At 51.0% G+C, this 13,883-nt stretch overlaps 1 protein-coding gene across 6 annotated transcripts in view; it reads left to right on the plus strand.

Annotated features, from left to right (window-relative positions):
- The window catches only part of BCOR (BCL6 corepressor), an 81,568-nt gene that overhangs the window by 37,688 nt on the left and 29,997 nt on the right, over positions 1 to 13,883 (plus strand). For 4 of the 6 annotated variants that reach the window (XM_062599780.1, XM_062599770.1, XM_062599762.1 and 1 more), the window contains exons 2-6: positions 5,037 to 5,166; positions 6,716 to 6,794; positions 7,765 to 10,587; positions 11,286 to 11,339; positions 11,784 to 11,967. In XM_062599780.1, the coding sequence (XP_062455764.1) occupies positions 5,081 to 5,166; positions 6,716 to 6,794; positions 7,765 to 10,587; positions 11,286 to 11,339; positions 11,784 to 11,967 (3,226 nt within the window). In that variant the 5' untranslated portion in view covers positions 5,037 to 5,080. Of the gene's footprint in view, positions 1 to 5,036; positions 5,167 to 6,715; positions 6,795 to 7,764; positions 10,588 to 11,285; positions 11,340 to 11,783; positions 11,968 to 13,883 lie in introns of those variants that run through there. The other 2 variants (XM_062599788.1, XM_062599798.1) reach the window with 2 other exon arrangements.

Below are 13,883 nucleotides of genomic sequence, written 5' to 3' on the forward strand. Positions count from 1 at the left end.
GCTTCCCCGGGGCGCCAGAGCGGGCGAGCGCCGCGCAGGGGGGCGGTGGGGGGAAGGCGGCCGGGGCTATTTGAAGGCTCGCCAGCCATTTTAACTTTCCCTTATTGGCCTCCTCCCCCAGCCCTTCCCCAGTTCCTGGGCTTATCATTAATTGAAAACTTTTTTTTTTTTTTTTTTTTTTTTTTTTCCCCTTCCTCCCTTTTTGGCTGCAACCGGCGCGGAGAGCAAGGCAGCGATTCGCCTCGCAGCATATGGGAAAGGGCGAGAGCGCTGCTGCCGCCGCGGCGCAGCGATTGCCTGTGCCGGGGCCAAATCGTGACAGACGGCGCGGGGACGGGGGGGGCGGGAAGGGGGGCGCGGAGCGGGCTGCGCCGGCCCCCCCCCCCGCCCCCTCGGGGAAGGGCTGCGCCGGGGGCCCCCCCTAGCGCGCAGCCCCCGCGACGGGGGGGGGGGGGGGACGGGGGACGGGCGGCTCCGCGGCGGCAGCGGGGCCCCGTCGGGGAGGGCGGCGGCGGCGCTGGCGCGGAGCGGCGCGGCGGCCCCGGCTGCCCTCGGCCGGCTCCGCCGCGCTGTGTTTACACGGCAGAAAGTCCCGGTCGCCGTCCTACACGTGACGGTGTGGGAGCCGCGGGGGGAGGCGAGCCGAGGCGGGGAGCGGCTGCGGCAGAAACCCTAAAAATAGCCGCCGACCCCCTTCGCGCTGCCTGCGTGCCGCCTAAACCGAAATGCACTACTGGCGCGCATGACTCAATATGTATTTTAAATCGGTTTAGAGATCTCGCTGGCGCATTGTGCTTTAGCTTTATGGTTAAATGAAATGCCACACGTCCCGGGTAAAGGTCAAACTTCTTCTCTAATCCGCGGATCCGCGCGGCGGCTACTTAGTCTGCTGCTTCCTCCTCTGGTTTACAAAATGTGTCACTAGCGGTGATGCCGTGTGGAGATTGCAAAAAATAACCCAAGGTGTTTTTTTTTTTTTTTTTTTTTTTTAAAAAAAAAAAGCCCAGCCACCCCGGTTCTTTAAACACTTGTCTAATATTAGATCGCAGGCTGTTGCCAGAGCTTTATACGGTGTATCGTAAGCGGGTGCAATTACACAGTGTCTTTAAAGTCTCCTTTCTAGAGGTGGCACAGGTCATTGTTTTTATAACTCGTAAATATGTAAGTCAGAGGTACAAGATAAACGAGGTAACTAAACACATTCATAAGCAGCTGCCTGTTTTTAAGCTTATAAATACGGTACAAGTGTTGCCCTTTAAATCAAACTCCAGATGAACGGTTTGAGGGCTAATCGAAGTAGATTGCTACGAGTCCCCAATTGCTTTTCACTCCTCTCGCAGGGATTTTCACAAATCTAGAAATGATCCTTTCAGTGGCCTGGAACCGAAGGGAGGGGAAAAAAAAATCCGTGAGCCGGGTAATTTATTGCATTGTTTTTAATTTCCGAAAGGCCGGGTTGTTTGCTTAAGTGCCTCTCGCTCCGCCGGTGCCACGGGCTTTTTTTTTTTTTTTTCCTCCTTTTTTTTTTCCCCTCGTACGCCGCGGCTCGCAGACTTTAACCCGCGAAGCCTTCCCAGCCGCCTGCCGTTGCGCTGATGATGGGTCTGTGGCTTGTGCAGTGGAAACTGGCGGGCTGCCAGGCGGAGCTCGGAGGTGGAAAGAGTAAAGGCGCCAAAAGGGAACTCGTGCGCCGCTGCAATCCTCCTCCTCCTCCCGCTCCTCTTCCTGGCTCGCTGCAGCCGCCGGCCCCGCGCGGGCGGCTCCCCCCGCGCCCCCCCCGCGCTGCTCTCGGGCCCCCGGCGGCGGCGGCGGCTGCCCCGGCTCGGGCAGCGCTGCCCTCCCCGTTCCCCCGCGGGCACGGAGAAGCAGCGGCGGCAGCGTCTTCGTCTTCTTCCTCCTCCTCCTCCCCCTCCCCACCCCCCCGCGGGCATCGGGTTTTTCTCGTTTCCATGCCAGGAGCGTGTTAACAAAACTTTGCTGCTGCTGGCGTCAATGGCTGCCAAAAGTCTGTTGACGTTGCGAGGGAGACCCAAACGTTTCCCTTTTTAATCAGCTGCCCGAGCAGCGCTGCGTGCGCCGGTGCCTGCGCCTGCCCCGCGGCGCGGGGGGCCGGCGGCGGCGGCGCGCAGCGAGGCAGGTCGCTGCTTGCAGGCGCTTCGCGGAGCCGCTCTCGCGCGGCGGCCGCGCCGCGGCAGCGCCGCTCGCGTTGCGCGTCTCGCCGCTCCCGCCCGCCCCGCCGTGCATCACCGTCTATATTTAGCCGCGAATGGCTTTATCGGCCAGACACCTCCCGGAGGAAATGCCGTGCGCTCCCAGGCGGCCGGGCCCTGCTCCGCGCTCCGCCGCGCAGCGGGGGCGGCCGCGGGGCTGCGCCGGCAGCGCGCTGCCGGGGGGGCCGCTGTGGGCTGGCGTGTGTGGTGGAGGAGGGAGGAACGGAGCGAAGGAGAAACGTGTCCTTGATTTCCTCCGCTCGCTCCTACCTCGCTGCGAGTGCCGGAGCGCCCCAGCCCGCCGTCGGGGCGAGCCGGGCCGCCCCCGCGGAGGTTTGCCCCGGGGAAGGGATGTAAATAGGCGAGGGGGCCGCCGCGCTGGGGGTTTTGCGGCCGCGGTGCGGTGCCGGGGTGGCGGGGGGGCCGCTCGGCACAGCCGGCCTGGACGTGCGGCCGCCGCGGTGCCCCCCCGCCGCCGCTGCCAGCGGGGGAAAGGAGGAGAGGGGTGTGCGAAGAGTTAAAAAGTCTGTTGCTGGTTGCAATGAAATTATGGCTGGCAGTGGCGCCGCTGCTCCTTCAGCAGACCTCCACTTTTAAACAGTTCACAAGAAGTTCATCAGGGCGGCGATTATAAACGCGTACGCGCCTCCGCGGGGCAGCGCGCCCCCAGGGGCGGCTTTTTTGGGGAGGGAGGTGGCAGGTCGCGGTTGGGGGGGGTGGGTGGGCACAGGCTCTGCTGCGGGTGGGCCCTGCGGTTTTGCAGGGATCGCGGCGTGAGCGGGGGCCCCCGGCTTGCCCGCTGCAGCTGGCGGCGCTTGCAGCCCTGCCCGCGCGCCTTCGGCGTTGCTTTATCTGCAAACGTCAGGGGACTGACCGGCTCCAATTCGGGCACGGCGCCTTATCTCAGTGGTACACGTCCGCCGAGGCCGCCAGCGCGGCCCCCTCCGCTGAGCGCTCCTGCCTGGCCTCGCGCGCCCCTGAAGGGAAACGGGGCGAAAGCAGCGGGCCCTTGGTGCCGGAGAGGCCCGGCTGCCTCCGCGGAGCTGGTGCCCATTCCTTACGGATGAGGCAGCGCACGGGGCGGCTACTAGCCTTATGTAAAACCCTAAATCACTCTCTCCATGCTGCTGCTGCCTCTATTGAAAACATTACGAGCGGCGCATCTGGAAAACAGTAAATCTGTCCAGAAACCATCTTTCCAGTGAAATAACTCCTTTTGAATGATAGCGCAGTATCTAATCTCCGCAGGTTTTTGTTTCCTCGCTGCAATTTTTGTGGACTTCATTATGGAAAGCTAACTGTTCTGGAGAGAGGAGGGTCAACATGCCGTTTCATTAATATACATTTGTTCCAGACGTGGAGTTTTGCACAAAAGGCCTCTCTGAGGGGAGAAAAAAGTGTTCGGGAACACGGCTTTCCTGCCGTTTTAGTTCTTAAATCTCTCCGAACGTGTGTGAAGTATTGTGTTAAACGCACAATCTGGGATTCTTCCCCATTAAATGCCAAAGTGATCATTTGCATATTTTGTAGCCTAACAAAGGAAATGAGTTTGCTCGAGAAGCATGTATGCTTTGGGAGACGTTATGCATTAAACTCCCAGTGGTCAATCACCCGTTACTGGCTTGTGTGTGTGTAAAAGGAGTATCATGCCTCCCGCTTAAAGGCTTCTATTTTTGTGAGAGAGGAAGAGCTGAGGGATATCCTGTGCATTAAAGGCTCCCCCTACTTATTAACCCAGCATTTAGCAGCAGGATGCAGGCTGAAGCTCAGTCAAAAGAAACGACTCAACCTCTGAAGAGCAATTAAAATCTTGCACTGGAATAAATCATGCGCCGCGATAATCCTGTTAATGAAACGCAGCTTGTCCTGACACTTCACTCACGCAGCAAACTAGAATTTAATGCGAGCGGAGATGGCGTTAGGAAAGGTGCAGAGGAGGAAAAAGCATTCCCCCTCCGTCGCTGGACGCGAAATTGCGGTTACCTTTCACCTGCCTCTCCGGCTGCACACAGCGCCGATCCTCTCGGACTGCTAATACTTCTCCAGCGAGCCCGCTAATGATTTCTTTCCCTGGAGTGAGCAGGCGTCATTGAATTACTGAAAGCGCTCGCAGCAGCAGCAGCTCCAATGCAGAAGCCACCAGGGCTTGGTGCTTAATCAAATCAAGGGGTGGGGAGCTCGCCAACCCACTTACTATTTTTAACCCTTTTCTCCAAGTTAGTCGTGTGCAGACGCTGAAGGGGAGGTTTTTATTTAGATCCCGTCTGTAGAAGCGCCTCTGCAGTTTTAAGTCTTCACGTAAGAGCTTTATCAGCAAGCATCAGCCTCGCGAGTGCATAGGGCATGCGGCTGTTGTTGCAATGCACTTCCTGCTCCCGTGCATTCTTAGCGCGGGTCTTTTGTGAGCGTGTGTGCGTGCGAGCGTAGTTTCAAACGTTCGCCCAGCGCAGGATCTCCCGTCATTGTTTCAGGCTGCGCGAGATGGATGTTTGGGTACCGGTATGTACTTGGCCGTCTGAATCGTTTCTTGTTCAAATTAAATGCATCAGAGGAACTTTTATTTGTCGATAGCCTGGAATGATTCTTAATTTTCTGGATGCGCGCTGGGGAAAAGATCCATCTCCTCTGACCTATAAATGCCCTCAATTTGCTCCTTTATTGCCGGGTATCTCCCTTAGCGGTTAACGTAGGCAGCTCGTTCCCCGCACCAATCCTGCATTCATTATTAATTACCCGGAGGGAGGCTGGCTGCTCCACTGTGATGTTTGCACTTCCTCCTAGACAAATCTGCTCAACTTTACTTTTTTTTTCTTTTCTTTTTAATAGAACATAAAACTGTGAAGAAAAGCAGTGATTTTTAAGAAGACGTCATGCTTTCTGCAACTCCCCTGTATGGCAATGTTCATAGCTGGATGAGCAATGAAAGGGTCCGCATGTGTGGAATTAATGAAGACAGGTAAATATTTAAGCTTCTGGCAAGTTAAACCATGCTGTAATTCTGCCGTGTGAGGTTTCAGAGTTCGTTCGCTTCCCTAATGCCAGAGTTGATAGCTGCCCTCGTGCATCGAGGCCAGTCCCAGGTGGAGGCAGGCGGTGATGGTGGTGGAGAAAAACAAGACGTGCCCAAGAGTGGTACACCACACAGTGATTTACTATTTAGCAGGCAACTTGGGTCAGTGAAGCAGGGATGCCCTTTAAAGACATTACTCCCCAATGCAGCCTTTAAACGCACTTTTACAATTAATTTGGTATTTCGCATTTAGGAAGGAGAATTAAGCCATAAGCATATTCTTCTACTAACTAAGCTAGGAGGGCTCATACATGTGACTTGGCGTTCTCTGCCCTCAAACAAACAGCTTGTCCCGTGTAATAGAGACACTGGCTTTTTCATCTCCGAGAAGTGAATTTCTCTTTGTCTCTGCCTTTTTTTCTTCTGAATACTCTTCATTTGATGATTAAAATTAGACTATTTAATAATTTTCAATGGGGTGATGCAGGCGCTTGGCGGTGTCCTCTTCCTTTAAAATCCAACTTTTTAAAAAACAAAACAACACTCAGCAAAAGTTTCAGGTATGCTTTCAATTCTTTGTGCCCATTTTGTGTGATTTTACAGTGTTTTTCTGTCTCCTCTTTGAGCCTGTGTTCTCACTGTTGTGTGAAAAGCCTCACAGAAGCTGGGGAAAGTTTTTGGTCTTTGGAGGGAAAACCATTTGCACACACAAGCTGAAGGAAGACTGCCAAACATCTTCTGCCTTCACCACCCTCCAGCCCTAGCTTCCCTCCCAGTTGTTTGGGTGTGATAATGTTACATGCTACTTGCAGGAAAGGTGGATCTTTTAAAAATGAATAAGCAAATACATTAAAATTGCATTGCTGATTTAGGGTGATGATGTGCCTTTAAGTACTTTGATTGAAAGGAGTTCTTTTGGGTAACGATGAAACTTTCCTTCTGCTACATGTCAGCGATTTTTATTCCTGGGATTTGAAATTTGGCACCAAGATATATTCTTTATCAGGGCTTTCTGTGATAACAAGTCCCAGTGCTGCAACACTGGTGTGGCACAGATGTGCAGCTCCCTCTTTAGCATGGAACAGCTGACGTTTGTATGATATTGGTGTGCGTATGTGTTTTAAATTTCTCCTCTGCAGTGCTTGTGGATGGCACATGAATAGGGTGTGTTTAAAATGGTACATTACCTCCTGGGGGGGGGGGGGGGCAGGGAAGAGGGGCAAAATAGGAATCCATAGCAAAAATCACTCTCCGTGGGTGAGGTTGCTCAGAAATGTACTCGGTGTGTTCTTAGTGTCAAAACTCTTTTTACTTCATACCTGTTTCCAGATGGCCCTTACTTTCTAAAATAGTCACTGTGTATTAATCCACAGAAGGATAAATGCGGTGTCTTGTGGGACTTCCCAAGGGAAATCAAAATATGGCGGTGATATAATCTCGTATGAGAAGAAATGCACGGGATGTTTGCAAATAGCACGGTTGTGTTTTTTCCTAGGAAAATTCCCATTAACGATGGCGATGCACCGAAAAGCAGACTGGAGTTGAGGGAAGAAAATCACCTGAATCACAGTGTGGTAAGAAATGAGTAGCTGAAACTGAATCAGCTCCAGTCCCCTCCCTTGCTATTAGATGATCCGTTTGGGGAAATGATTAAAATACCTTTTCTATTGCAATTCTGACTATGCTTGGGCATGTACAAATTGTTTCCATGAAACAGTAAAATTGGACTTTGCTTATTTATTTTGTTAATCTCTTGACTTTGTGGTGTATGTTGTCATATGACATCACATTCTCACTTTTGCTCCGTTTTGGATAATGTCATGTAGCATACCAATGTATCTAATAAGAATAGTTCGTGTCATCATTACGTGCACATCATTTTAGCAAAGTTGGCAGTTTTCTCCTCCTTCGAGAGCACACAGGGAGCAGCGAGCGGAAAAGAGATTCGGCGGATTTTTTGGCGCAAAGAGATATCGAGGGACGGCGGATTTTTTCCTTCATGTTGTTTGCTAAGAAAACTTACCTTGCGAATCACGTGATGGGGGTCAGCCCCAAAGCAGAGCTGCAGAGGAGGGAGGTCCTGGAAGAGGAGGAGGAGGAGGAGGAGGAGAGGCTTCCCCTCCTTCCCCGTCCACCCTCCTGCCAGCTCTGCTCTCCGCATCCCCAGCCCACGTCCTCTCGCTTGGCTGGGGCCCAGGAGTCCGAGGCAGCCGCAGCGCAGGGCTGCGAGCGGCAGCAATACCACTGATGATCGTCTGTGGGCCGGTTCTGGCATCTAGGCTGGATAAGTCCCCAAGCCTTTGCTTTTAGACAGTGGATTTTGGATGTAGAAAGATTTTCATTGACATTTGTGGTGATACATACTGTTCTGTAGCTTCCTGTTCTCATGTTGCCCCGCGCGATCAACCCACTGTACTTTCCCCACAGTGGACAGTGTATTTGCGTTGCTGTTGTTTCTCTTCAAAATCGGAGCATGTCTGTCGCGTGAGTGGGTAGCGGTATTTTAGCGAAACGTGCAAGTAACATTCTTCTTGTTCTGTGAAGGTGGATGCAACTACGGCACATCGCATTGACAGTCTCGCGGCTCTGAGTATGGACAGGTCTGGACTTATGCGAGAAGGACTCAGAGTCCCCAGCAGTATTGTCTATTCCAGTTTATGCGGACTTGGCTCGGAAAAATCACGGGATGCTACAAGTTCTATAGCTGGTCTTGGATTTACTCCCGAAAGAAATCCTGAGATACAGTTTAAATCTAACCCCTCTGAAGCAGTAGAAAATGCAGCCGTCTCTGGGAAAGCCCCAAACGGCTTCAGCGCTATATACAAAACACCACCTGGAATACAAAAAAACTCTGTCCCGACGGGAGAAACGCTGGGTTTGGACAGAACCGCAGGTGACAAGCAAAGTCCTCTCGGTGTCAATGGTGCTAGTTACCTAAGGCTCCCCTGGGTAAACCCGTATATGGAGGGTGCTACACCCACGATATACCCTTTTCTTGACTCACCAAATAAGTATTCGTTAAACATGTACAAGGCGTTGCTACCTCAGCAGTCTACTTACAGCTTACCGCAACATCTGGCTTACTCGCCCGTGTGTACGAACGGTGAACGTTTTTTGTACCTGCCCCCCTCCCATTACGTCACCCCCCACATCCCCTCGTCCCTCGCGTCGCCCATGAGGATCTCGGCCGCTTCGGCATCCCCGGCGATCCCGCCCTTGGTGCACTGTCCGGACAAGAGCTTGTCGTGGAAGATGGGAGTCAGTCCCGGCAACCCCGTTGACGCGCACGCCTACCCGCACATCCAGAACAGCAAACAGCCCCGGGTCTCCGCTGCCAAGTCGGCTCCGACGAACATAACGCCGGACCCGGCGCTGCTGCTGCCGCACTCGCCCCGGCCGTCCCCGCGCGTTCCTCTGCCAGCGCAGGTCGGGGACGCCTACGCCGAGTTCCACAAACACTTCCCCAGAATCACCACGTCTCCCTCGTCGTCGGTTACGCTCCCAAAGCCATACATGAATGTAAGCAGCGAGTTCCCGCCTTCGAGGCTGCCTAACGGGAAGCTCCCCAAAACGAGCGACGCTGGCGAAATCCCCCAGCAAGCTGCGCCGCACGTACGGAAAGCCGGTCACGACCGGAAGGACAGCAGGTCACCCCCGCTCCTGGAAAAGCAGACTCCAACCAAAGATGTCACGGACAAACCACTAGACTTGTCGGCAAAAGTTGTCGATGCAGAAACCACCAAATCGGACCATATTAAAAAAATGACGCCGACCGTGTTGGTTCACAGCAGGGCCGGAGGCGGGTCACTCATCCCTGGGAGCGACGTTCAGAAAGAAACTCTTTCTCCTGGAAACGGTTGTCCCATCTATAGACCTGAAATAATCAGCACGGCATCATCTTCCTGGATTGTTCCTGGCCCGAGTCCCAACGAGGAGAGTGGAAAAACCGTGCAGCTGAAAAACAAAGCGTTAGACTGGGTAATACCGCAGCAGCGCAGTTCGTCTTGCCCCAGGATGGGCGGCACGGAGGCAGTTGTCAGCAGCAGTTCGGGGTCTGTAACAGCTGGGGGGCGGCCGGCGTCCGCGTCGCCGGCTCCAAACGCTAACGTAGATTGCACTAAGACCGCCAGGAGCTCCACGGAAAGTACCGCCTCTGTCATACAGCATATAGGGCAGCCTGCGTCGGCGTCGGCAAAGCATAACAATAAAGTGACTAAATCCTGTAGCCAGGAAGCTAATTTCAAAGCAAATGAGAATGCCCTTGCATCGAGTCCCATATTTTTGCCACCAAACGAGGCGTTCCGCTCTCCACCTTTGCCCTATCCGAGAAGTTACCTCCCATATCCGGTTCCGGAGGGTATAGCTATAAGCCCTTTATCCCTGCATGGAAAAGGACCCGTGTATCCTCATCCAGTTTTATTGCCCAACGGCAGCCTCTTCCCCGGACACCTGGCTCCCAAACCTGGCCTTCCCTACAGCCTGCCAGCGGGACGGGGGGAGTTCATGACCTACCAGGACGCGCTGGGGATGGGGATGGTGCATCCCATGTTGCTGCAGCATTCGGCTTTGGAGATGAACAAGGACGAGAAATCGGAGAGGAGGTCGAGATCTCACGAGAGGCTCCGCTACGAGGATCCAGCTCTGAGAAGCAGGTTGCCAGAGCTCCTCGAACCCAGTGGGAAGATGCATTTCGAAGTACCCAACGACAAGAACGTGAAATTGCACCAAAGCTCCAGCCACAGTAAAAACTCTGCCAAAAGTGACAAACACCTCTTTCCAGACCTTTTACGAGACGAGCAAGATGCTAAAAGTGAAACAAATTTAACAAAACCCGGCTTTGTCGCTGAAAGCAGTAATCAGACTAATGACCCTACAAAGCACAAGGTAGAACAAGCGCCTCAGCACAGGGATTTTATTGTAATGAGAGAGGAGTTTGGGAGAAATAATGATCTTCACGAAACCTATAATTTTAAGCAAGCCCAGAGTTCATCAGTGTTCAGCTTAAGGAAAGAAGATCTGTCTGTAAGCCAAAATAAAGAGAGAGTAACAGTTCAGCCTTCTTCTGCTTTCTTGGAAACGGCTCACGAGAACGATGGCCCAGCTATGTCTTTTGGCAAAGTGCAGGACGATGCAAAACAATTCTGCATGGGAAATACGCAGTCGGGTATTGAAACTAATCAGACGTATACCAAAGATGGGACTGATGATGCAGAATCTGCGGATGGCAAAATACTGAAACCCAAGCCATCTAAACTGGCAAAGAGAATCGCAAACTCTGCTGGTTATGTAGGTGATCGATTCAAGTGTGTCACAACCGAACTGTACGCAGATTCCAGTCAACTCAGCCGAGAGCAGCGGGCGTTACAGGTGAGTCTGCGTGGTTGAACGGCCAAAGCGCTTTTTAATTATTTCTGTGTTGTAAGTCGCAGTCAAGCTTTAAAGTTGATTTTAAGCAACACAGGTGGGGAATTAAGACTTTCTTGCTTAGGGCATACTGGTCAGAAATGGCTTTAAAAGGCAAAACAAAATTGTTAATTAAAGTTAGGCTATGTAAATAATAATATATATATGGATTTTATTTATGTATTCGCTAGAAAGTTTTAAAGGGCTTTTAATAAGATGTGATTAAAATGTTAATGTATGTATTAAATGTTTCTGGAGTTACGGAGGGGAGTCAGAAAGGAATGCATGTTATGTTAGAGCTAGCGATTGCTGTAATTTCTCCGTTGGCCGGTACTGTCAGATAGCAAAGCGTATCCAGAAGTTCTGATTAGTATGCCAAACGTGACGTTTGGCGGACAGGAATAGCAGCCATGTGCTAGTGGGTCTTGTGCAACGTTTTCACCGAGCAAATACGTAGTAAAGCGTAGAAGCAGTATTGAAGTTTGATGATGAGGGATGGCAGACAGATATTGTATACAAATATCCTTAAGGTATTTTACTTTTAATGAACAGATGAGTTAAGCCAAATTGTTTTGCATTGTTAAGAAAAGAATTAGTTTATGCTTATAAAAATGGATGAAATTATCTAAATGATCCATTGAGTGCCCATTTTAATTACATAGATGGAAGGATTACAAGAGGACAGTATTTTATGTCTACCTGCTGCTTACTGTGAGGTCAGTTCTTCAAATTTTTATTACTAGACTCTTACATAAACCTTTGAGTTAAATTTCATTTCCAAATACACAAAGGGAAGTTTGTGGGCCATGGTCGTCTTTATTCATTGTACAGTTTTGTGTTCTTTTTTGTTTTTGTTTTTGTCTCTTTTTACCTCCAAAATGGAATGTTTTTGTTTTTATATACAGTATACATTTATATATATATATATTTATATATACATATATACATATATATGAAAGAATTGTGTGGATATTTGCATATAGATACTAGAAGTTTTTATGCTGTTTTACAAGTCAGGTGTTTTAAACTCTTACACTAGATACCTATCTCAAACCTTGATTTTGAGCAGATTTTTCTTGGGAAATACTTTCATATAAGGTAAGGTAAATGAAGTAGCTTTTATCGCAAGACTTTTCTTTTCATATCAATTCTCTTTCTAGCGTGCAATGATGCGCTTCTCAGAGTTGGAGATGAAAGAGAGAGAAGGCCAAACAGCTACCAAAGACTCAGAGGTCTGCAGATTCAGCCAGGCAGACTGGGAAAACTTGAAAGGAAGCAGTGAAAAGAAGCCAAAGTCTGTCGCTCTGGAAGATGCCATTGCTGACCAAAATGACAGTGACAGATGTAAGCGAATTTGGATGGCTTTCTGAAGCGTGTAGCGTGATCTTTGTATCGTCAGGGTGTTGTTGGTTGGAATAAGTAATGGGTGAGATTGCAAAGCTTGGCCTCTGTAGGTAGGGCGGGCCACCTCTGCGGCATCCGTTGCGCTCTCCACGCTTACTTTTGGGTCTTCAAATTGCTGGTTGCAGTTGCATTACTGCTTTCTGGATGATAATTGTCACCTCTTAAAGAGGTCTTCTTTTTCGTAATGAAGTACATCATCAGCCAAGCAAAATGAAATCTAAGGGTGTGCTGTAAATGCAGGAAAGATAAGAGGTGGGGGAAGAGAGGGAGGCTTTGAGTAACAAGGAGTTTATCTCCCCAAAGATGCCATAATGCAGTGAGAAATGCCAATAGCATAACTTTGAGGCAAAGCAGGGAGAAAGAAAGGAGGGAGAGATGATGGGGAGCAGGAAAGCCCATAACCTGCCTACTTTTGCTTGTGGCTGTAAAACTCCAAACTTAGGAGCAGCTCGCTTGTCTGGATGGGTTCTTGGTGTGGTGATGGATGGCTGTGCCTGGCCAGCGCAGGTCCTCCCTCGAGGGCAAGCAGGAGGCTGCGACGTTCCCCATTGGGCCAGTGGGGCTAGCTGTTCTCTCCAGACTGTGACAAGGTGTCTGAGCACTCTGGAAAGTTCTTGCTACCACCTCTGTCTGAAAAGAAAGACAAACTTAAATGAACTGTATCAGCGTTGTTTTTAATTTATGTAAGCAAAATCACTTTTTTTTTTTTAACTCCTGGTAAGCATCTGGCTTCCATCAATTTCTAAACTGTTTTTCTTATACCTAAGTAATTAAGGAGCTCAATTCCCCCCTCTGCTACTATTTTTTTAACCACACCAAAAAAAAAAAAAAAAAAAAAAACACACCCCTCTGCTGAGTATTGCAAAACAAGAGGAAACACACTGCAGACCTTGTCGTGTGTGTGCGCGTGTGCGTGTGTGTGCGTGCATGTGCTTGTGTAACTTGGTAGTTGAGTGCGGTCTTCTGCAGGTGGTGATTCATGAGTAAGACTAGTAGAAGATCTCGTTTGGGCAATTTAATAACTTTTGAATTATTGTTCTGGTCCTTCTTGAGTGCTTTCGGTGGAGAACATGCTGGTCAGTCGCACCTGCTCGGTGGCTCACCTGAATCTAGTTACTCGCAGTGTTTCGCTGTCGCCCAAACAGCAGCGTGAGCAGAAGTTGGCCCGGCAGAGTAGCGAGGGAAAGCGTTAGCTGTTGAAACGGAGAAAGCGCTGGCGTGGGGAGCGGGGGGCTGAGCTGGAAGCAGAGCGCGCTTTACGTCCTCTCGGGTGTCCGAGGCATTTGGGGAGGCGACCTCCCCTCCGGCGACCTCCGTGATCGGCTCCTGCAGCCCCGGGCGTGCCGCAAAGCCTGCGGCGCAGCCGCGGCCGGTCCCCGCGGCGGGAGAAGAGGGGCTGCCGGCTGGCGGGGGCACGGCCTGCCCTGGGGAAGGGCCCGCGAGGATCTCTGCGTTTCCGTAACCCGCCTGCCCTCGCCAAAACGCTGCGCTGAGGAGGCGGCGCATCTTCAGGCTCACCGCTTAGCGAGATCTCTGGCTCCTGTGTTTGAGACTGTCCAATAGCTGTTGGAAGCAGGGAAAAGTATGTTCAGTCTTACGTTAGTTGGTTCTTCTGCTCTGCTAACGAGCTGCGAGTTAGCAAGATATTTTGGAGTTTGGCTGAATCTATAAACTTCCAAAAGTGCAGATCTGTTCTGCTGAGGGAGCTCCTCCTCCGTACGTCCACCCTGCCGCAGCTAATACTGACAGGTACGGATTCGCTCTCCTCTCAGTAAAAGATAATTTTTTTTTTTATCGCGGTGTTTCACCTTCTGCCCCTCGGGATAGCAGCCGATAAATCAGGAAGCCGAGTTTCA

Source organism: Rhea pennata, chromosome 1 (genome assembly GCF_028389875.1).
Source record: "Rhea pennata isolate bPtePen1 chromosome 1, bPtePen1.pri, whole genome shotgun sequence".
Classification (NCBI taxonomy): domain Eukaryota; kingdom Metazoa; phylum Chordata; class Aves; order Rheiformes; family Rheidae; genus Rhea; species Rhea pennata.